This window comes from Lytechinus variegatus, chromosome 6 (genome assembly GCF_018143015.1).
Source record: "Lytechinus variegatus isolate NC3 chromosome 6, Lvar_3.0, whole genome shotgun sequence".
Lineage (NCBI taxonomy): Eukaryota > Metazoa > Echinodermata > Echinoidea > Temnopleuroida > Toxopneustidae > Lytechinus > Lytechinus variegatus.
Genome location: NC_054745.1, coordinates 31234557 through 31255291, shown reverse-complemented (window position 1 = coordinate 31255291; position 20735 = coordinate 31234557). Strand labels below are relative to the sequence as shown.

The 20735-nt window shown below is 38.8% G+C and overlaps 1 protein-coding gene across 1 annotated transcript; it reads right to left on the bottom strand.

Moving 5' to 3' along the window:
• Positions 1 to 3160: 3160 nt before the first annotated feature.
• LOC121417363 (scavenger receptor cysteine-rich domain superfamily protein-like) lies at positions 3161 to 19026 on the bottom strand. The gene is made up of 8 exons (XM_041611047.1): positions 18866 to 19026; positions 17091 to 17414; positions 16507 to 16640; positions 12236 to 12440; positions 10940 to 11260; positions 5874 to 6224; positions 4501 to 4544; positions 3161 to 3881 (listed from the first exon to the last, which is right to left on the bottom strand). The coding sequence occupies exons 1-8, from the start codon at positions 18924 to 18926 to the stop codon at positions 3810 to 3812; spliced, it is 1512 nt and encodes a 503-aa protein (XP_041466981.1). The 5' UTR covers positions 18927 to 19026; the 3' UTR covers positions 3161 to 3809.
• Between the last annotated feature and the right edge of the window lie 1709 nt (positions 19027 to 20735).

Here is a 20735-nt window from a genome sequence, read left to right as displayed (position 1 = left end):
TAGTGGATAAACGTACTATAGAACGTTTATGTACTAAATAAAAATAGCCACTTTTCGTGTGGTGTGGGTTCTAATAACGACGGTTTGTAAACGTTATAGGAAATGTACATATCAATCAGAAACGTTATTGCATAAGAAGGCGTGTTATTATGATAAATATCAGCCAATCAGAATTACTCTTTAAGATTGCGAATTGATCAAGAATCTTTGCAGGAATCTCTAAGGCATTTAAATTGGCATAAACTCTGCTATTCGTATTCATGTATGTTATTGTATTGTTTTTATTGACAACAAACAAATGGTTTACATAGGATTGGTTTGATGGTTGTAACCACGTAAAATTTTAGGTGTAAATTAATTTCATGTAGTAAAAATTGTGGAAGACGCGCATGTTCTTTCTAGAATGACTGATAAGCAAGCATATCTATATGAACACGCAACACTTTTGAATTTAAGACAATGCTAAGTGAATGTTTAACCCCCTAAACAAAAAAAATGAATAAATAAAAAACAAATGATGATAATAATGTATATATGTACATTACTTTTAAAGGTAAATGCTTGTTTTGGTAACGATATTAAAATGAGTTCGTACAGAATCCAATTAAATGACCACCAAAGTGTCTGTTTGTATAAATAAAACGCATGTGCCAAAGGATTCTGGAAGAAATTGTGTAACTGATGAGAAATCAGCAAATAAGCGCAGGATTCGGTATAATTATACATTGTCCCACGTGCGCTTATCTGTGTTGGGGATCATCGGTGTGAACATTTTTCAGCGTAGATATCAAGATTTCACAAAGTTCAGTTAATGTGACTGTACCAAATCTAGATCCTCGATGATATACTGACAATTAAGCCTTGTTTACAGACTTTCTCATGAAATCAGTGTTCACTGCAACTACTGGGATTTCTCTTTAACCAGATATGAAGTAATGAATAATATTCTCCTCAGTGTTGACTAAATTTACCATTTCGGGGGTGGTGTAATCCTCATTCAGGCTACACCCATTTTGGCTTATACTCTAACAATAATTAGTGATATCGATAAGCTGAAGTGTTTCTGAACCTTTCTTTTTTTTTTTTATTTGACAAAGAGATTTTCAATAAGACCCGCTGGGAGGACGACTTAAAGGTCAAGTCCACCTCAGAGAAATGTTGATGTGAATCAATAGAGAAAAATCAGGCAAGCACAATGCTGAAAATTTCATCAAAATCGGATGTAAAATAAGAAAATTATGACAATTCAAAGTTTCGCTTATTTTCAAAAAAATATTTATATGAACGAGCCAGTTACATCCAAATGAGAGAGTCGATGATGTCACTCACTCACTATCTGTTTTGTTTTTTATTGTTTGAATTATACAATATTTCAATTTTTACGAATTTGATAATTAGGACCTCCTTGCCTGAAGCACAAAATGTTAAAATAACGGAATTCCACGTGTTTAGGGAGGGATGAAACTTCATTTTACATGACAATGACGAAAAAATCAAAATATTTCATATTTCATATAATAAAATACAAAAGAAATAGTGAGTTGGTGATGTCATCAACTCTCTCATTTGGATGTAACTGGCTCGTTCATATAACTATTTTGTTGAAAATAAGCGAAACTTTAAAATGCCATAACTTTCTTATTTTACATCCGATTTTGATGAAATTTTCAGTGTTGTGCTTGTTGAAATTTTCTCTTTTTATTCTAATCAAGTTTTTGTTGTGGTGGACTTGTCCTTTAAAGAAAAAAAATACATTTTCTGACCAAGTGCACTTTAACCAAACGGCAATTGGGCCCATTTTATAGTAGATCAAATGGTTTTGCAATTGTACCATGTTACATATATGATGGCATAATATTATTTGATAAGTACACAATCTATTCGAAAATGTAAATAAGAAACTATAATTTCTTGTTATGAATTAAATTCGTTCGAAAGTATAAGCGCTGCGTCAGGGTTTAAAGTGAATTTTATATCGAGATTTCAAATATGTTTATTCCATTCGTGTCAAATTCTTAACGCTAAAAAATAACTTTTTAAAGGCATAAGGGTAAGGTGTATTCATATGGGATTGCCCAGGGTAGTTTATCATAAAACATATTGTTGCTGTATAATCAAACAAAATTGTAGAGCCAATCAGATACAAGGAATCACCAGTGAACATTTTTTCAACAACTATACTGCTTCAAAGATCATTACAGAATGGGTATCATGCATGAAATTACCGAGGCATGGCCAGTCATGGATTCGGTAAATTTGCCATGCGTCCGGTAAATTTGTCATGCATTCGGTAAATTTGCCATGCGTCCGGTAAATTTGTCATGCATTTGGTAAATTTGCCATGCGTCCGGTAAATTTGTCATGCATTTGGTAAATTTGCCATGCGTCCGGTAAATTTGTCATGCACTTAGTATATTTGCCATGCGTCCGGTATTTTACTGATGCAGGGCAAATTTACCGGATGCATGGCTAGCCGTGCGTTGGTAATTACTTTTGCATGGTTGTAAAAAAGTGATTTTTTTTTCCATTTTAAGAAAATCCATTCTATAAAACAAAAGATACACAGGTATGTGTGTGCATCGGTTAGACTAGTGAGCATGCAGTAACTATGGAAACTAATCTAAACCCCTCGGCTGCGCCTCGTGGTTTTAACAGTTCCATAATTTATTCCTTATGCTAACGAAACCTACAGATGCACTCACATCTACATGTATACCGTGTACCACAATGTATTCACAACGCGTTTTCCCAACGGGATCAGCGTGCATTTACATTCATAATTCATATTATTCTATATCCTGCATACAGAGGTAAATTTACTCCAAGAGCAATGTTTGTTGGTAATAAAAAACAACAACGAAACATGTAATGTTGACTTTGCTTTGTGTTTATTTTTGTTAGTATTCATCTTTCCATATCACTCTTAATTGCAAGGATTTAAAGTCAATGAATAGTGACCTGCCGAATTCTCAATTTATTTAGATCTTAAGGATTATTTCAAGATTTAGATTCAAATCTTATAGATTTATATCTAAATCAACAAGGTTCAAATCTAAATCTATTATTCGGCTGGTCAACATTCCCAGTCGATTTGAATTTATTTGAAATCCTTGGAATGCATGTAAATATCCGTAAAACGATTGTGTTTTTGAGATCGTGAACATCGGCTCAGCATGAGTAGAAATTATTTACTGTTATTCAAGAAGTTATTTGATAAATATTCAAGTTATACCAGCAGAAAGGAAAATAGCATTACTCACTTTTGTCAAAGATACAAGGTAAGGTAAAAAACATTAATAAAGTTGGGGATAGTAAAAGAAATTCGATGTCTATACGAAAAATATCACAATATATGTAAGTGAACAATACTAAAATTAGGGATTGAATAAAAAGGAGCAAAAATGTTAGTGAAAGCCAACAGATTAATACGATCTAATCGATATCCATTAAAAGGGGAGGGATACAGGGACTCAATAACCAATATCAAATACGTTGATACACCATCGAGAAATAAAACATCAGTATAAAAAAATACGACACCGTATTATCATGATTTTTTTTTCTATTATCATTCATACTTTGTAATTTTTTTCCAATATGAAATCAATGGTTGAAAACGAGAAGGAAAAGGTTCTTAAACTTGTAAATTAGCAACTTGTTTTTATATTTCCTGATGGCGCTGTAGCGCACTGGATTCATCTGTAACCTACGAAATTCCAAAATTGTGCCATCACTGTTTCTTTTTTCATTATGCTACTTCGATACCAAAGTCAGATAGAAATAGATGTTTTTGTTTTTCGGGGTCCGTTTTAGATCTCCTTTTCGGCTGCTTCCAGGCTGGCAAGCAACTCTGCAGCTCGACTCAGAAGTTCTGCTTTATCCTGGAAATAGAACAAAATCAGACGATAAGAATTGTAATAACTCACAGTACATGAATGAAATGTTTTCGCATAGGGTTACATTGCCAATTTTAAACACTGAGACAAAAATATCAAGAACTTGAAATATATCCAGTTTCATATTTTAGAAATACAATGATTAACACAAAGAATATTAAGTAATTACCAGGCATATGATAAGGATAATTCAAGCATAGACAATACAGATATACATGTACATACACATTATTGAAATTAATGATCAATTATATTAGATTTACATGGTTACGGAGCGGAAGGGGAAAGAGAGCAAAATGTGTAGTTGATGTAAAGCTTATCACCGTTCTTATTTTCATTATTATTATTAACACTACTATCGTTATGAACGCTCTTAAATTACATCCTACGAATTGATTGGTCTTTTTTATACACAAGTAATAAAAAAAAGAGGTTAGCAAATGTCACGAAGAATTATAATCCGTGACGGCTAACGAATGGAACGAGATTATTATGTTATAATGATTATTATTATTACTATTATCATTTTTATTATTACTATTTTTATTATCCACATTGTTTTATTCATTTATTTATTCATTCATTTATCTTAGGAGGTACTTACCATGTCTTCTCCCATGGATAGCTCCTTCGTTGCTGGGCCAGGTGCTAAATAAAAAATGAAATAAAAGGGAATAATAGTTATTTTTCAATATGTTGTCATTTTGACCGTTGCTTGCTAATTCGTCATATTAAAAAAAGGAAATCACAGGAATTCGCCCTTTATGGGCCAATGACCCTACCATGTTTGCGAGTTAAGGCAATATATTATGTCGTTTTGATTTCGAATCGATGATGAGCATAACTAAAATAATTTTAGGAATAGAAATAACTAAAAAAAATAATTTGATAAACATATAACCCAACATGACACCCTATTGCAACCCTAACCCTTACCCTTCATGCATATCTGAGACGAAATTAAGCCCGGGGGAGTTGTCGCAGGAGCAAATGTTTCACAAATTACATTAAGCCTGTTCACGGTTGTAAACTGCGCACGAGCAGAAAGGGTCATTTGAGATAAACCATGAAGGTGGCTTTTAAATTCACTGACATAGGTATTTGTGATTCGGTAAATATTCAGGCATTCCTTTCAAAATATTTTATAACATCCTAGCTGAAGAGCAATAAATAGAGCCTTCATAATCACTGGTATTTCACAGTAGCGTAAACAATAGTCAAGTGTGCCAAAGGCAGACAATAAAACAGATTTCCAAACTTTATCCCTGATGTACTATTCTAGTCACCTGGTCTAAACAATGCCTTTTGTTCTTAGAATTTGAATACTCTACCGGCAAAGCTTAGGCAACATCTACATTTGAAAATGATAGTGCTTATCCTAATGAAAAATCACAAAGGTCATTTCAGAAAAGTTGATCATGAGCTGGCTTATACAAGACTGCACCATTCAACATGTTCAAAGTCTTGCTTTTTTTTCATTGTGTTTCGTGGGAGTGTTCGCACAGGAGTGCAGAATGAACTATACAAGGCAGCAATCATAAAAAAAATCATTGAAAATGCAGGTCAAATTAAAATAAAGTCTATGTGGATGAATCGGACCGGCAGCTTCGTCCGACGTTTCTAACCTGATGAATATTGCAAACATGTCGTTGTCCAAAGTCATGTGCGAAATTGCTGCTTTGATACCGACCTTCGACAAAGACCATGTAGACGTTTGAATTGCATTGTATGTGCATTCGCCTGTTCGCTGAGTTGTAGGATTTATTCTGCGCCGCTGTGCGAATTAAATCTCCCTATCGACTCCGTTTGGAGGCAAGACAATTGTATATACCTTGAGCGGAAAAGGTCTGTTTTCGGTCAATTAAGCACTAAGAAAATGTTGCTATTTAGGTGCCATCAGATTGGGTAGACACGAGTTTCTTTCCATTAACAAAATAGATATATACATTTCATTTTCATATATTTCCCCATACTCACCAGTGTCGCAAGTAAGGGAGACCGCTGTCTTGAAGTTGCACCGACGATCCTCTGTTTGACCGTAACTACAGGCGAAGACGCTCTGCTCTTCGCCCCGGCAGTCCAGTCCTTCCATTACGATGGGAATCTGAACGAGTTCTTCCGCGTTCGGGTACGTGCCATCGCCGTTGGGTCCCAAGTATTGACCAAAAGACGAAGCGCCGCTGTTGAAGCCGAGGAGCTTGCAGACCCTGTCACCACCAGCTTGTGTGAAGCCTTTTATGCACACTCGGCCCCACTGGTTATTAACAAGCACTTCCAGTACACCCTCGCTGCCGTCCACGCTACCGTCCTCGGCTACAAGACGAAGGCCTGTGTCAAGTTTTAAAAGGCAAAACAGGTCATTGAGATACAATAGGATAAAGCACGAAACACTGTAAGTTCTTGACCTAAAATGCTTTAATAATAACACACATTATTTAATCCTATCTTAACTGGGCTATTTCAGACCAATATAATATACTGGGGGGTCAATTTGACCCTCCCCCGCCCCCTTCAGATCTCGGCCGCTGATCGCGCGATCGCCGCGAAAATTTGCACGCGCAGAGTCGGATCCGGATGTAAACTACAACACTGTATTGTAATTTGTTTTCTTTATATTTTTAATTAATTGATTATGCAAATGAGCGTATGAAATTTGCCCTATTTTTTTCCTTTAACTCAATTCATGTAGCTAGTAGAATGTTAATTTTTGGTTGGGGTATCAATTATTACATTTCCAACAAACATCTACAAAAGAAATGCAAAAATTTATAAAATTTCTTGTGTATTTTATTGTTTTTTAAATTCTTATACATTTCTTTTGTTTTTTTTAAACCTTTGTTTTTTGTTGTTTTTTCCAGTAAACTCTGTCGGGTGCCCACTTGGGATCATAAAGAGCATAAATTAAATCTTAACCAAAAAAGTAAAAAAATAATAATAATCATGCATCTATGATCATTGGTTGAAAAACAATTTGCATTGACTTTGTACACGGGATCACGTTTTTGAGCAATTTCGGGTCTGACATGCACTCAGCGAGCGGCGCGATAAAAAAACTTTGTGCGGCGGCGTAGTGATGAAATTTGTTGAGGGGGTCAAATTGACCCCCCCCCCCAGTTTAATAAGGGTTAACATGTGTACTAACAAATCAAACGGATCCACGATATGTTTATTAAGGGGCGGCATTTGTACGCGGTGGTTACTTACGTCAAACAAGTGGACGCCTCTGGCACATAAGAAAACACTAATATGATTTTTAAAAATATGTCCATTTACCCAAAATGACCTTTGACCATGATCATGTGACCTAGGACATGCGCAAAACAATCGTCCATTTTTAATTACCCTTATGTCGATGTTTCATGAGCTAGATCCATAAATGTTATAAGCTATGATGCCAATTCAACACATACTCCCAACACGGCCAGAGTTCATTGACCTTTAAATGGCCTTCGCTCTCGGCCATGTTCCTGAAACGCGCACAGGCCGGGTATTCAGGGATACATTGCTGCTCTTATGTCCAAGTTTCATGAACTAGATCTATAAACCTTTAAGGTTATGATGACAGTTCCACAAAATTAATACCCCCAACATTACCAAAGTTTGTTGATCCTAAATGATCTTTGACCTTGGTCATGTAACCTGAAACTAGCACAGGATGTTTAAGGATACTTGATTGCTTCTATGTCCAAGTTCCACGAACTAGATCCATAAACCTTTAAAGTTGTGATGCCAATTCCTCAAATAACCCCAACATGGCCAAAGTTCGTTGACCCTAAGTGACCTTTGGCCTTAGTCATGTGACCTGCAACTCAGGCAGGGTCTTCAGTGATAAGCTATAAATCTTATATCTAATTTTTCTGAATAGAGTCCTTATAATTTTGAAGTTTGGACGACATTTCAAAAACTAAACTTTGATTAAGATTTAGATATTGATTCCCCAAACATGGTCTAAGTTCATTGACCCAGTGACCTGAACCCAAGGCAGGATGTTCAGTTATATACCTGATTACCCCTATGTTTTAGTTTCATGAACTTGGTTTGTATAGTTATGATGACATTTCAAAAACTTAACCTTGGCTAAGATTTCAATGTTGACGACGCCGCCGACGTCGCCGTAGGAAAAGCTGTGCCTATAATGCTATAATCTCGCTCTGCTATGAAGGCGAGACAAAAAACGACAAGCCACCCCCCCCCCCCTCAAAAAGGGAGGTAATCACTTTATGTACGCTCGATGTTACACACGAGAGAATTTGAGATGTACAAAAATACTCAGTGGTAACGACCTCGTACAAAGCGCCTACTCGAAATTATTAATATCGCGTTATGACTTTTTGAGATGAAGGGATAATTGGTGCAAAACCGCCATAGGCGCCGGAAGCTGGGGGGAGGGGGCAGGGGGGCACTTGCCCCCTCCCCCCAATACAATTTAGGGGGGCAAAACAAGATTTTGCCCCCCCCCCCATGTGGCACCTGAAAGTAGAAAAATGATAAATTATTTAACATGTTTAAGGACAAAAGTAAACGATGAAGGCACTTTTCTGCCTAAAAATTGTCATTTCCATTCTCGAAAATGGAAAAATTTCGCCCTTGACGGTGCAAATACATATCATAGTAAGCCTCGCGTCTTTTGACAAACATGTTCCTCTGTGAAACATACCTTTGATAAGCCCCCTTTTCATCTTATTACAGTGTGATAACGTTTAACCTTTTAATGAATACGTTTCAGACTAAAACCGAATGGCATATTGGAAGCGGTTTACCAATGCATGCTGGCTGTGTCTGCTAACAAACGCGCGGTCGCCCAGAAACGCTCAGACCGGACCCGATATCACTAACGCTCCTGAACGCTAGTTACTCGAGCAACATATGGAATCTACATGTATGTCATAGCTGTCAAGCCCAGAAACCATAACATCTCGAGGTCGTCATATATTACTCTAGGACATACTCCCAATCATCTAATATCTCGCCTTTCAATTTTACTTAAGCAAGATTGATAGGCGAGAAATTGGAAGATAAATATTGAGAGTAGGTCCTATATAGAGTAATATTTCTTGAAAATGTGTGTAGTTCTGAAAATGACTTTGAAACAGAAAAGGTTAGATTTAGCGAGGCTTGAGGAGTTGGATTATTGGTTAAATGAGAAGATGCTAGTTTGAGTCGACGAATGGAGTACAGAGGAGTACCCATCTATCAACTACTCAAGCCTCTTCAACCTTTTCTGGTTTACTGTCTTGTTCATTTAAACAAAAAATTACTCGACTATCAACTGTCCACTCCCCTATCAATTTCACTTCTTCCTCTATCCACATTTTCGAATACTCCACATGGTGTACCATCAACCACATCCGCTATTGGAATGAAATTGTTTTCTTCTAAATAATGTTACATAATGTACATTATGAACTGCGGTAGTTTGTTAATCAGTTCATGATTATTACAAGTGAATATTTCCTGAAATTTGATATTCATCATTTCCTATAGTTAGTCACATTTTCCCCAGAAAATATGTAAAGAAAAAAGAAGATTTTGAAGGAGTCATCCAAACGTGCTTCCCGCCATACAAAACATGCAAAAGGAAACACATATATCGAGTAATGTTTAAAACTTTTGATTGATTTTCAGAAAATTTTTAAATTGTTAGACAATCAAGCTTGTCAAATTTCTTTCCCCTCTACTTACAAAATATGAAACGAACTGCCAATCTCCAATGCTGATGTCAGAACTGATTTGCACAGAATGGAGATTTAAGTGCATATCGACGTCTGCCACCTCTGAACAGTATGACATCTTGAATTTGAAAAGACATTCATTAGAATTTCTACGCTTATTCTGTTTGATACACTCCTTGTTCTGACAGGAACTACTTGAAACTTATGATTGTGCTCTCTCGCGTCGTCGGTGTATGTAAATGTACATAAATAAATGATTCTGAAAGGATATTGCATGAAAAATGTAATATGGTATTTTGAGTCAGCATAAGCGTAATACGTATTTTAATTGATCAGACGTGAAAACCGCATTCCGAAGCGATCGTTTTGCGCGTAGATTCGATAGGTTGTCATAAATTATTGGTATAGTCTTTCGTGGTGAATTCTATGTTTAATTCTCAAGAAATTTATTTTGTTAATGCTCTTGGAAACGCAACTTTTATACTCCATTTTTACTCAAAGTCCTTACCGTGGGGGCGCCACACCGTCTCCCACTCGGATACTTCGCTATCTCACGCTGTCAAAAGTATTGTGCCCCCTTCAGGATTTTGCCCCCCCCCCCCCCTAAACTGAAACTGTTCCGGCGCGCCTGAAAACCGCTGCCCATTTCCTAAGTCAGTTTTTGAGCGTATGGCTTTGGAGCCGCCCGTCCCTACCATTTCAAAATCCAAGTGCCCTCCGAAGTTTTATAGCAATCAAGCGATCGCTTTTTTATGTCGCTCTATGAACTTGCACGATCATTAGCGACCCGAATACATGGAATAGTTTACGACTAGTTTGCGCATCGAATTGTGCCAAGTCGTTCAATATCGTGAAGTGCGCGAGCCAGTGCGGACCAATACTTGAAGTGTCGTGCCAAAAATTTACAATTTTAAAAATTCTGGCACGACTAATTTCAGGGATAAGGGGCGTGACGTGAACATTCGTAAGTTGTGTGTCGGAAAAAGTCGTGCCAAGAGTGCCAAGCACTTGACGACTAGGTCAATTATAGTGCATCGGCGTCCGACTAGTTCATTAGCAGATCACGGATATAAAGTTATGCACATTTCCCACAAATCTCGAATTGCTCGCCCCTAAAAGGCACATGGATGGGCAATTTGTGACAGATGGCTATTGATGAATCATCGTTGAGTCCGATTTCGTGCCCCAGTGACTGGGGATGGGGTGAAAGGCGTGGCAGTCCGTGAACCATTCGTAAATACTGCGTGACTTGTCGAGAACCAGTCGCGTCCCACACTGTTATGGTTTGCACGATTGAATCATGCCAATGGGGCAAACGAAATGTGTGAGACCGTGCGCGAGTGTTGTATCAGCAAAAAACAGCTCGCTTACCTGTTTCGCAGATAACGCCAACATCACGGTTGTGATCACATCCGGGTTGCACCTCTGGGAACCTGCCACACTTGAAAAGAAGTCTGTCATTCGGAGAGCAGTCAACCCCGTCCATACCAATAGCTCCGGTCCCTGGACCGAAAAAGGCCGCGGGTTTGATGGCCATTGCTCCACGCGGATATCCAAGCTGCTTGCAAACAACGTCCCCGTCCGTCTTTCCGAACAACCGATCGCAGACCGTGCTCGTCCGATACCCTTGCCCTAACTGGATGCGTCCGCGAGAACTCGACGGGTTACCGCTTGCATCAACCAGACGAATACCTGCGGGGGGGGACAACAATTATGACAATGCTATATCACGGCTCCATAACTACAGTGATCAAGCATTACAATGAATACCACAATAACGTCTACAAAAAGACACAAAGTCACAAACGGCGGCTGTTTGAGATCCCCCCCCCCCAAAAAAAAAAAAGTAATAATAATGATAATAATAATAATAAATAAATGAATAATAAAAATTGATAGATAGATAAATGTATACATAAAAAATAAGAATAACTAAATGAATTGATAAGAACAAAATAATAAGAAAAATTATAACAATGAAAAAAAGTATTACAAAACAAAGCAACATTGATCAAAACAATTATTTCAGATGTTTTTTGAAGGTTTGCATGGTGGCATGTACAATTGCTAATGTGGTTTACGGTACACCATGTGGAGTGTTATAGAAACAGTGGATAGAAGAAGAGAAGAAGTGGATAGGCGAGAAAGTGCAGATTTGAGAGTATTCTTTCTTGAAAGTAGTCCTGAAAAGGACTGAGGGAATGTTGAGTGAGAACAGCTTGAGTAGTAGAGCTGATGAGGAGATGCTGGCTTGAGTCCGCGAGTAGAGATGATGAGTTGTAGAGAGACTCGACGTTTCGGACAGGTTGACTGTCCGTCTTCAGGAGACGGACAGTCAGCTCTCAAACCTCCACTTTCTCGTCTATCCATTTCTTCTCTTCTTCTATCCACTGTTTCTATAACACTCCACATGGTGTACCGTAAACCACATCAGCAAACAATTATTTATAACCACAAAAAATGCTGGTGGACCGAAGATTTGGACTGGACGAACAATTGCAAATACGTCGTTGTCCAGAGTCACGCAAAGACGATATTGTGCAGGTCCAAAAACTTTCGACCAAAGCCTCTCAGCTCTCCATTGTGATTTGACTTCAAAGGATATGATGCCTGGTAGATAGCGGTCGCGTCGTGTTTGCGAAAAGTTTTTAATAACAAAATATGTACCTGCAACCTCGCATGTAACTCCGACGTCATCTCTATGGCTGCAACGCGAATGGACGGTATCTGATCGGGAGCAGCTTAGGACATCCGGAATCGTGTCCGGTGAAAGGCTACCACACGTAAGCCCACTGATGTGGATCGGTCCCGTTCCTTCACCAAATATGGTAGAACCGTAGTACTGCTTAGCCCTTGATGCGACACTGAGCACCTGTCACAGGAAATGAATTCGCCAGGATCAATTTCGTCACCGAATCCACGCTGCAAAAACACCGATGTTGATTTAACACCAGCCCGGAATCCATGTATGTCCACACCACATAAGTGTTAAAATACACCAGTTTGGTTTTGGTAACACCAGAAAGGTGTGATACAACACCAATTAGTATTAAAAGAGCACGGGTTTGATTCAAAAGTGGTGTTGTTTCAATACTTCCCTTTTGTGGACATAATAGAATTCGAGCTGATGTTAAATCAACACCGGGGCTTTTTGCAGTGTTGTGTATTATATTTGCGATCGAATTTGACCGTCGAAACTCTTTGAAGTCCATGCGTACCACCGACTTAATCGGATCCATGGAAGGGGCGCATCTCATCCATATCCCCGCCTCTCCCCCTTTTTCAGAGAGCCATAACAAATATTCCAAAGTGGAAAAGTGTCGCACATACACGAATGAATACCCATTCATTTTCCCTTTGTTGTATTGGGGGTTTTTTATCTCCCTTAGAAATCTTTGTTCTGCCCCTTGACTGAATAGGTATTTACGCGAACTTTGGATTCAACATGCGGGACACCGTAACACGGGGTTGGATATTGCTGTAGTCACACTCAATATTAACGATAAATCGCGTAAATTGTGCACTGTAATCAATGCAAACAATCGTCAAAATATTCGTCGACTGTTATTGCTTGAGGTAAGGGCCCCTGGACGTGATTATTGTACTACGGGGGAGGGGGCGCATTTGGGTGGGGCAACCGACCCTTGAGTTTTCTTTTTCTTCCAGTTTAAAGGGGGGGGGGCAATACAAATAAGAGTTTTTAGTTTTGACCATAATACTGTTTGCACGATAACACTATGCGCCGTGTCATTGATTATTATTTGTTGTTGGTATGATGTTTCTTTCGGGCATGAAAATAACTACGACTATGAAGGTTCATAGAACGAACGTAGAGGGCATCAACACTTTACAGGATGTTGACGACCTCTACGTTCCTTGGTCTATGATTTAATTGCGAAATTATATGACTTTAATTACACGTCCCGGCGCTCCATATCAAAATACTTTGGCATCACACTTGTTATATCAAATAACGTTCAGATATGAATACAACAATATCTGACTAGAAACAGCATTTCTGTACTACGATTGAGGTTATTCATACACCTACTATGGAAGCTTAAAAGTGCCACCGAGATGTTGAGATAATTATCTCGGGAAGTCGACATCTTGATAGCAAAAGATAAGATGACGAGATCCCAGATCTCATCATGTCGACATCTTTTAGAAGAGATGATGAGATGACAAGATCCCGAATCTCATCTCAACATCTTTTAGAAGAGATGATGAGATGACAAGATCCCGGATCTCATCATGTCAACATCTTTAAGAAGAGATGATGAGATGACAAGATCCCGGATGTCATCATGTTGACATCTTGTAGAAGAGATGATGAGATGACAAGATCCCGGAGCTCATCATGTCAACATCTTTTAGAAGAGATGATGAGATGACGAGATCTCGGATCTCATGTTGACATCTTGTAGAAGAGATGATGAGATGACAAGATCCCGAATCTCATCATGTCAACATCTTTTAGAAGAGATGATGAGATGACAAGACCCCGGATCTCATCATGTCAACATCTTTTAGAAGAGATGTTGAGATGACAAGATCCCGGATCTCATCATGTCAACATCTTTTAGAAGAGATGTTGAGATGACAAGATCCCGGATCTCATCATGTTGACATCTTGTAGAAGAGATGATGAGATGACAAGATCCCGGATCTCATCATGTTGACATCATGTAGAAGAGATGATGAGATGACAAGATCCCGGATCTCATCATGTTGCCATCTTGTAGAAGAGATGAGATGACAAGATCCCGGAACTCATCATGTTAACATCTTTTAAAAGAGATGATGAGATGACAAGATCTTGGATCTCGTCATGTCTACATCTTTAAGAAGAGATGATTAGATGACATGATCATGGATCGAAGATCTTGTCATCTGATCATCTCTTCTACAAGATGTTGACATGATGAGATCCTGGATCTTGTCATCTCATCATCTCTTCTACACGATGTTGACATGATGAGATCCTGGATCTTGTCATCTCATCATCTCTTCTACACGATGTTGACATGATGAGATCCGGGATCTTGTCATCTCATCATCTCTTCTAAAAGATGACGACATGACGAATTCCGGGATCTTGTCATCTCATCATCTCTTCTAAAAGATGTTGACATGATGAGATCCGGGATCTTGTCATCTCATCATCTCTTCTAAAAGATGTTGACATGATGAGATTCGGGATCTTGTCATCTCATCATTTCTTCTAAAAGATGTCGACATGATGAGATCTGGGATCTCGTCATCTTATCTTTTGCTATCAAGATGTCGACTTCCCGAGATAATTATCTCAACATCTCGGTGGCACTTTTAAGCTTCCATAAAGAGATGATCAGATGACAAGATCTTGGATCTCGTCATGTCTACATCCAGTGGAAGAGATGATCAGATGTCATGATCTCGTAACTCGTCATGTCTAGATCTTTAAGAAGAGATGATTAGATGACATGATCATGGATCGAAGATCTTGTCATCTGACCATCTCTTCTAAAAGATGACATGACGAGATCCGGGATCTTGTCATCTCATCATCTCTTCTAAAAGATGTTGACATGATGAGATCCGGGATCTTGTCATCTCAACATCTCTTCTAAAAGATGTCAACATGATGAGATCCGGGATCTTGTCATCTCATCATCTCTCCCAAAAGATGTTGACATGATGAGATCCGGGATCTTGTCATCTCATCATCTCTTCTAAAAGATGTTGACATGATGAGATCCGGGATCTTGTCATCTCATCATCTCTTCTAAAAGATGTCGACATGATGAGATCCAGGATCTCGTCATCTGATCTTTTGCTATCAAGATATCGACTTCCCAAGATAATTATCTCAACATCTCGGTGGCACTTTAAGTTTCCATAACCTACAGACCTGTTAGTTTCTCAAACAAATCTGCAACTGTATGTTAAAATTTAAACCAGTCTTATACACAGACAGAATTATGAAAAGAAAAAGATGTTTGCCAAGCCGTTCCTTTTCTTCAGGAATATGTACAATTACGAGTTAGATTAATTAATATATTTTATATAGTTAAATTAGTAAATATATTTTAAGAGAAAAATGCCAATTCGTTTATTGTGTGGTCCCGCATGTTCTTTCATGAGTTAGCTACACAAGGATAATTCTGTGGTAATGAAGTGATAACTTCAGACAAGCAGGCTTAAATTAATTTAATTAAATTGCTTTTCTGCTTTAAATAAGCACGACGTATTGGCCTCCTTTATGAATTATATTTCAATTTCAGGGGACTTTTTAACAAAGACTAAAGTGTGCCTGTGGTGGTGTTGCAAGAAACTATTTGCAATCAATTGCAAATATATTCTATTGCAATTTGATAGACCAATTTTGACCAGAGCAAATACGATTAGTTTGTCTTTCCTGTGTTATATTTACATGTATATCTATGTAAGGGACCCCTCTGTAAAACAGCGTTGATATGTTATCAACGCTGAGTAGGGCAATCCCTCCGTCTTTTTAATGATCGTTTCTTTGTAACTGTAAATATATCTATCGTTGTTGTAATTTTTAATTGACGGAAAATAAATACAATACAATACAATACGATTAAACTGTCTGTTTCAAGAAGAATTTTTGCAATGAATCTCAAATTCTCAATTATTTTAAAACTTATGATTGACTGAGGCAAGCCGAAATACTGATCGCAAGTTTCTTGAAACGCCCCATAGGTCACGCTGAGATTTCCAGTTTTGTACTGTATAAAAGGCGTTGCGTCATTGGTCAAATCATGGTAGGAGGATTCTCGCGAATGCTTATGAACCAATACGACTGCGCGTATCATAATCATGCGCGCATCAGTACTTAGCATTGGCTTGAAGTCACACGTAACGTCTTTGTAAAGCGTCTCCCAGTTCTCGGAACTTAGCTTTCATAATAGAAATCATAATTTGAAACTTACTTGGGCACAAACCATGTTAGCATCACGTAGGTCGAATCCAGAAGAACAAATTGTTCCCCATTCTCCATCTTTGTATATCTCCACCCGACCCTCTGTGGTGCCGAATCCTCCGAACTTTGAAGCAAGTCGAATCCCTACATGAAAAAAAATAAACATGAAAATATGAAACAGCAACCGTATTAAGATAGTGGTAGTAATGATAGTAATAGTTGTAGTAGTAGTAGGAGGAGGAGGAGTAGTAGACGTCGTAGTAGTAGTAGGCGTAGTAGTGGGAGTGGTAATTGAAGTAACAGTAGTGGTAGTAGTAGTAGTAGTAGTAGTAGTAGTAGTAGTAGTAGTAGTAGTAGTAGTAGTAGTAGTAGTAGTAATCGGGCCGCGGAATGGTTTTCAAAGTGGAAGGCTGACCATACAAAAAATCACAATCATATGGTAATTTTTACGTTTTTGTACATGGTTTTGGAAAAATGTGTGGGGCTTTAGCCCCCCCCCCCCCCCCGCGCTTCCGTGGTGCCAGTTAATAGGATCTGTCAGGCCTGTAGTCGTCAATTAAGAGCAGAAAAGTAGCTGATAGTACTATTATCTACCTTTACAAGATGCATATCCATCATACTCATGGCCGCATTGGTAGACATCATCACCGTCAAAGGCATCACTGCACTCTGTGAAGCTGCTCTCATTACCCACGCACTTCACCATGTCTTTCCAGATTGGTACGTAGTGAGGAACCACGTCGCCACTTCCGACTGAGGCCCCGATGGCCCCAGGGAACCCCAAATCGGCACAGACTTGTTGAGCCTCTGCCATGCCCCACTTTGGGTTGCAGGCCGTACCCCATACGCCATCGCGGAGGACCTCAACTCGCCCGCTGCTTACCGACGTGTCACCGTTCTCGTCAACCAGGCGTACATCTGTGTGGAAAATAGAAATAATCTTTAAAGAGCTTTGACAGCAAGGACATTGGACTTGCATGCAGCAAGGCGTATCCTTTAATAAACAAAACGAATGAGCTATCAAAAATAAAAAATGCCATCCACCCTCAACATAATAATGACCATCAGGCGCAGTTCGATACTCAAAGTCTTGAGGGAATCTGGGGGCTTGGGAACTTTTCCATGTAGGTTTCTTTAATACCATAGACAAGCTTGGTCGCTTCGCTGCCTTGGCTTTGAGTTTCTTCAAATTTGTATGCGTTTTGCATCAAGGAACAGAAATGCGTACGGTCATGCCTAGGAGGGCCACATCTAACAAGATGTAATTAGCAGCTTAACAATGAGGGGGGGGGTCAAGAGGTAAATGACACATTTCTCACCTTCATACTCATTCGTCCACTACTTTGCATTAAAGATTTGTATAAAATTTGAAAATTTGTAAAAAAAAAATGTTCCTTTTATTTTGATTGTAATCCTTTATGTTTCGATTTGAAATCAATAAAAGTAAACTGGAAACTTAATAATAAGGCCTAGTAGTTGCTATGGTCACTGTAAAAACGCCGTTTGAAATATTTAGCACGTTCTTTACACCGGGCAATCTAATAAACATCCTACCTGTTGTTTTAAGTTTCAAACAACCTTTTTCAATTTCTCAAGAAAATTTTTAAGCTTTTATACAGGGTTGTTCAAGTTAGAAAATAAAGAAAAAAAAGTTTTTAAATTGTTTTAAAGTTTAGTTTTAGAATGACGGGCATAAGGAAGGAAGGTGGAGAGAGAAATGAGGTGATAGTAAAAAGAGGAGGCACTTAACCCGAGCCAGGATAGACGAAAAACCGACATGAGATCAGAGACTAATGGATGAAGAGAGAGTGTTTGTTTGCAGGAATGGGGTTATAGCAAAAACCCGGGGGCCACTTCCATTGACGAGTGGATACCATGCGCCACCATAGGGTCTCGAAAAGCACCATGAACACGTATTAGTACAGCCCCACCTTCCCTGCCACACCTCTGGGGTTAGAACAAAAACCCGGGGGCCACTTCCATTGACGAGTGGATACCTTGCGCCGCCATGGGGTCTCGAAAAGCACCCTAAACACGTATCAGTACAGCCCCACCTTCCCTGCCACACCTCGTGCAAATTGTACTCTAAACGCGTTAAGTGTTGACTCTTGGGGCAAAAGGTACCTCCGCTATAAAACATTTTAGTCTTATTTTGTATACCCTCGCAAATTTTACCCTAAACACGTAGCTTTTCTATCGAAAATAGATACCCTTTTTTCATTATATTAGTGTTTTTACACCCTTATTACGTTACGTAAGTAACGTGCTCTATATCTTGAAAAAGACATAATTTTTGTGTTTTTTTGGTCGCGCATGGTATCCACTCGTCAGTGTAAGTGCCCCCCCCCCCCCGAGAAAAAAGCACTTACCCTGAGCCAGGGCGGCTGCCGCTAGCAAGCTGCCGATGAGTAAAGACAAAGTTGTCTGCATGGTGAAGATCTAGATCGAGTCCAACTCAAATCAGAGCGAAGTCAAAGAAGTTGCGCCTCACTTTCTCCTGTTAAAAAGTGATTGCGAAATGCAAATGATACAGGCCGACCCATCTATTTATACACACCTGTTGCCCTCTCAAGCATTGCATGGCCTTCTTTGCAGCTCAGTTCGGAGTTCCATATACTGCGCATGGTCAGAAGATTCTGCGCATGATCAGTAGAAGGTTATTTGTACTCAATTGACTAGGAATATTCAATTAGATGAGCACCAACATTGATGTCTTGATTATTCATATATTCTATAGAACTGTGCTTTTCATTAGGACCTGATAGAAACAAAAAATGCGTCCACTGGCAACTGGTATTTTCACAGTTGGCCAAAATGTCGCTATAACAATACATGGCAACATACTGATGCAGTGAGTAGAAAATAGTGCAACTAATACCTTGGTCACATTTTTCTACGGCGAGTCGAAAACAGCCGTTTAAAAAAAAATTGGACAAGCTACATATCGGTGGTTTGAATAAAAATGAATAAAACGACTGTTTTCGACTCGCCGTACGCCCGCCGTAGAACAAATGTGACCAAGGTATAACACATTCATAAAGTGTTCATTGGTGTGCTATTCTAATCACCTGGTCTCTGGAATTTCTGCAATTTCCTACCATGTAAGGCATGCTTATACAATATCTTTCTCTGAAATCTGCCTATCATAATGAAAGAAATAAAAGGTCATTTGAACAAAATTGGTAACTCCGAAATGGTCTTTTTTTCTAGGGATATTACAAAATTGCTCAGAGGAGCGTGGCTATTTATTTCTCGATTAAAGTAAATGTACAGAATGTAATTCTGGTTTCATTACATTTGTTCTGGCGACAAATGCTCTGCTGCAGATTTCATATACTATTGGAATGACCAACTTAATCCCTGGATTTAACGCTACACAGCAAAAACTGTGATGTTAACCGGTGTACATAGAGGACCACACCAGTTATTCTACACCGGTGTTAATTTGTTGGTGTTAGTTTTACACCTATAGGTGTTATTACAACACCTTTGGTTGTTACATTCACACTCTTTGGTGTTATGTTCAATTTTTAAGGTGTGGTTCTCTATCAACACTAATTGATGTCAGTTTTAACACCACAGTTTTTACAGTGTGTACTCTACCCTAAAGCAAACCCTATATAAACCTGCAATTAAACCCTACTGCAACCCTAACCCATATACCTCGGTCACATTTGCTCTACGGCGGCCGTACGGCGAGTCGAAAACATCCGTTTTATCATTTTGTACCAGCTATAGTGGGTTGAATAAAAATGAATAAAACGGCGGTTTTCGACTCGCCGTAGGGCTACCGTAGACCAAATGTGACCGAGGTATAACGTTTATTGATATACTTTTTCTTTGGTCTTTGTTGTTGTTGATTGTTTCTTAGTAGATTGTTTTGTATCAAGACGTCTCGGCTGAATTCTTCTCCGGAAATTACTGATACGCGTCATTACCAACGATTTGATCAATGAAAAAGCTTATGAACTAATCGCCTAAGAGTGTTAAGCAAGGACTTGAGGACTATCCAGTGGTACGTATAGGCCAGCAATTATGCGTTAAATGATAATTGACAGGCCTCTTGTGTGCGCGCCGTGGTCTCGAGCTTCTAACTCTTGCCTTTCAAAAGACGGTCGTGTGTTCGAATCCTAGCCATGAAGTGTTTTCCTTCAGCAAGAAATTTATCCATACTATGCTGCCCTCGAGCCAAGTGAGGTGGATAGGTACCTGGCATGATAAATTCCTTGAATGCACTAG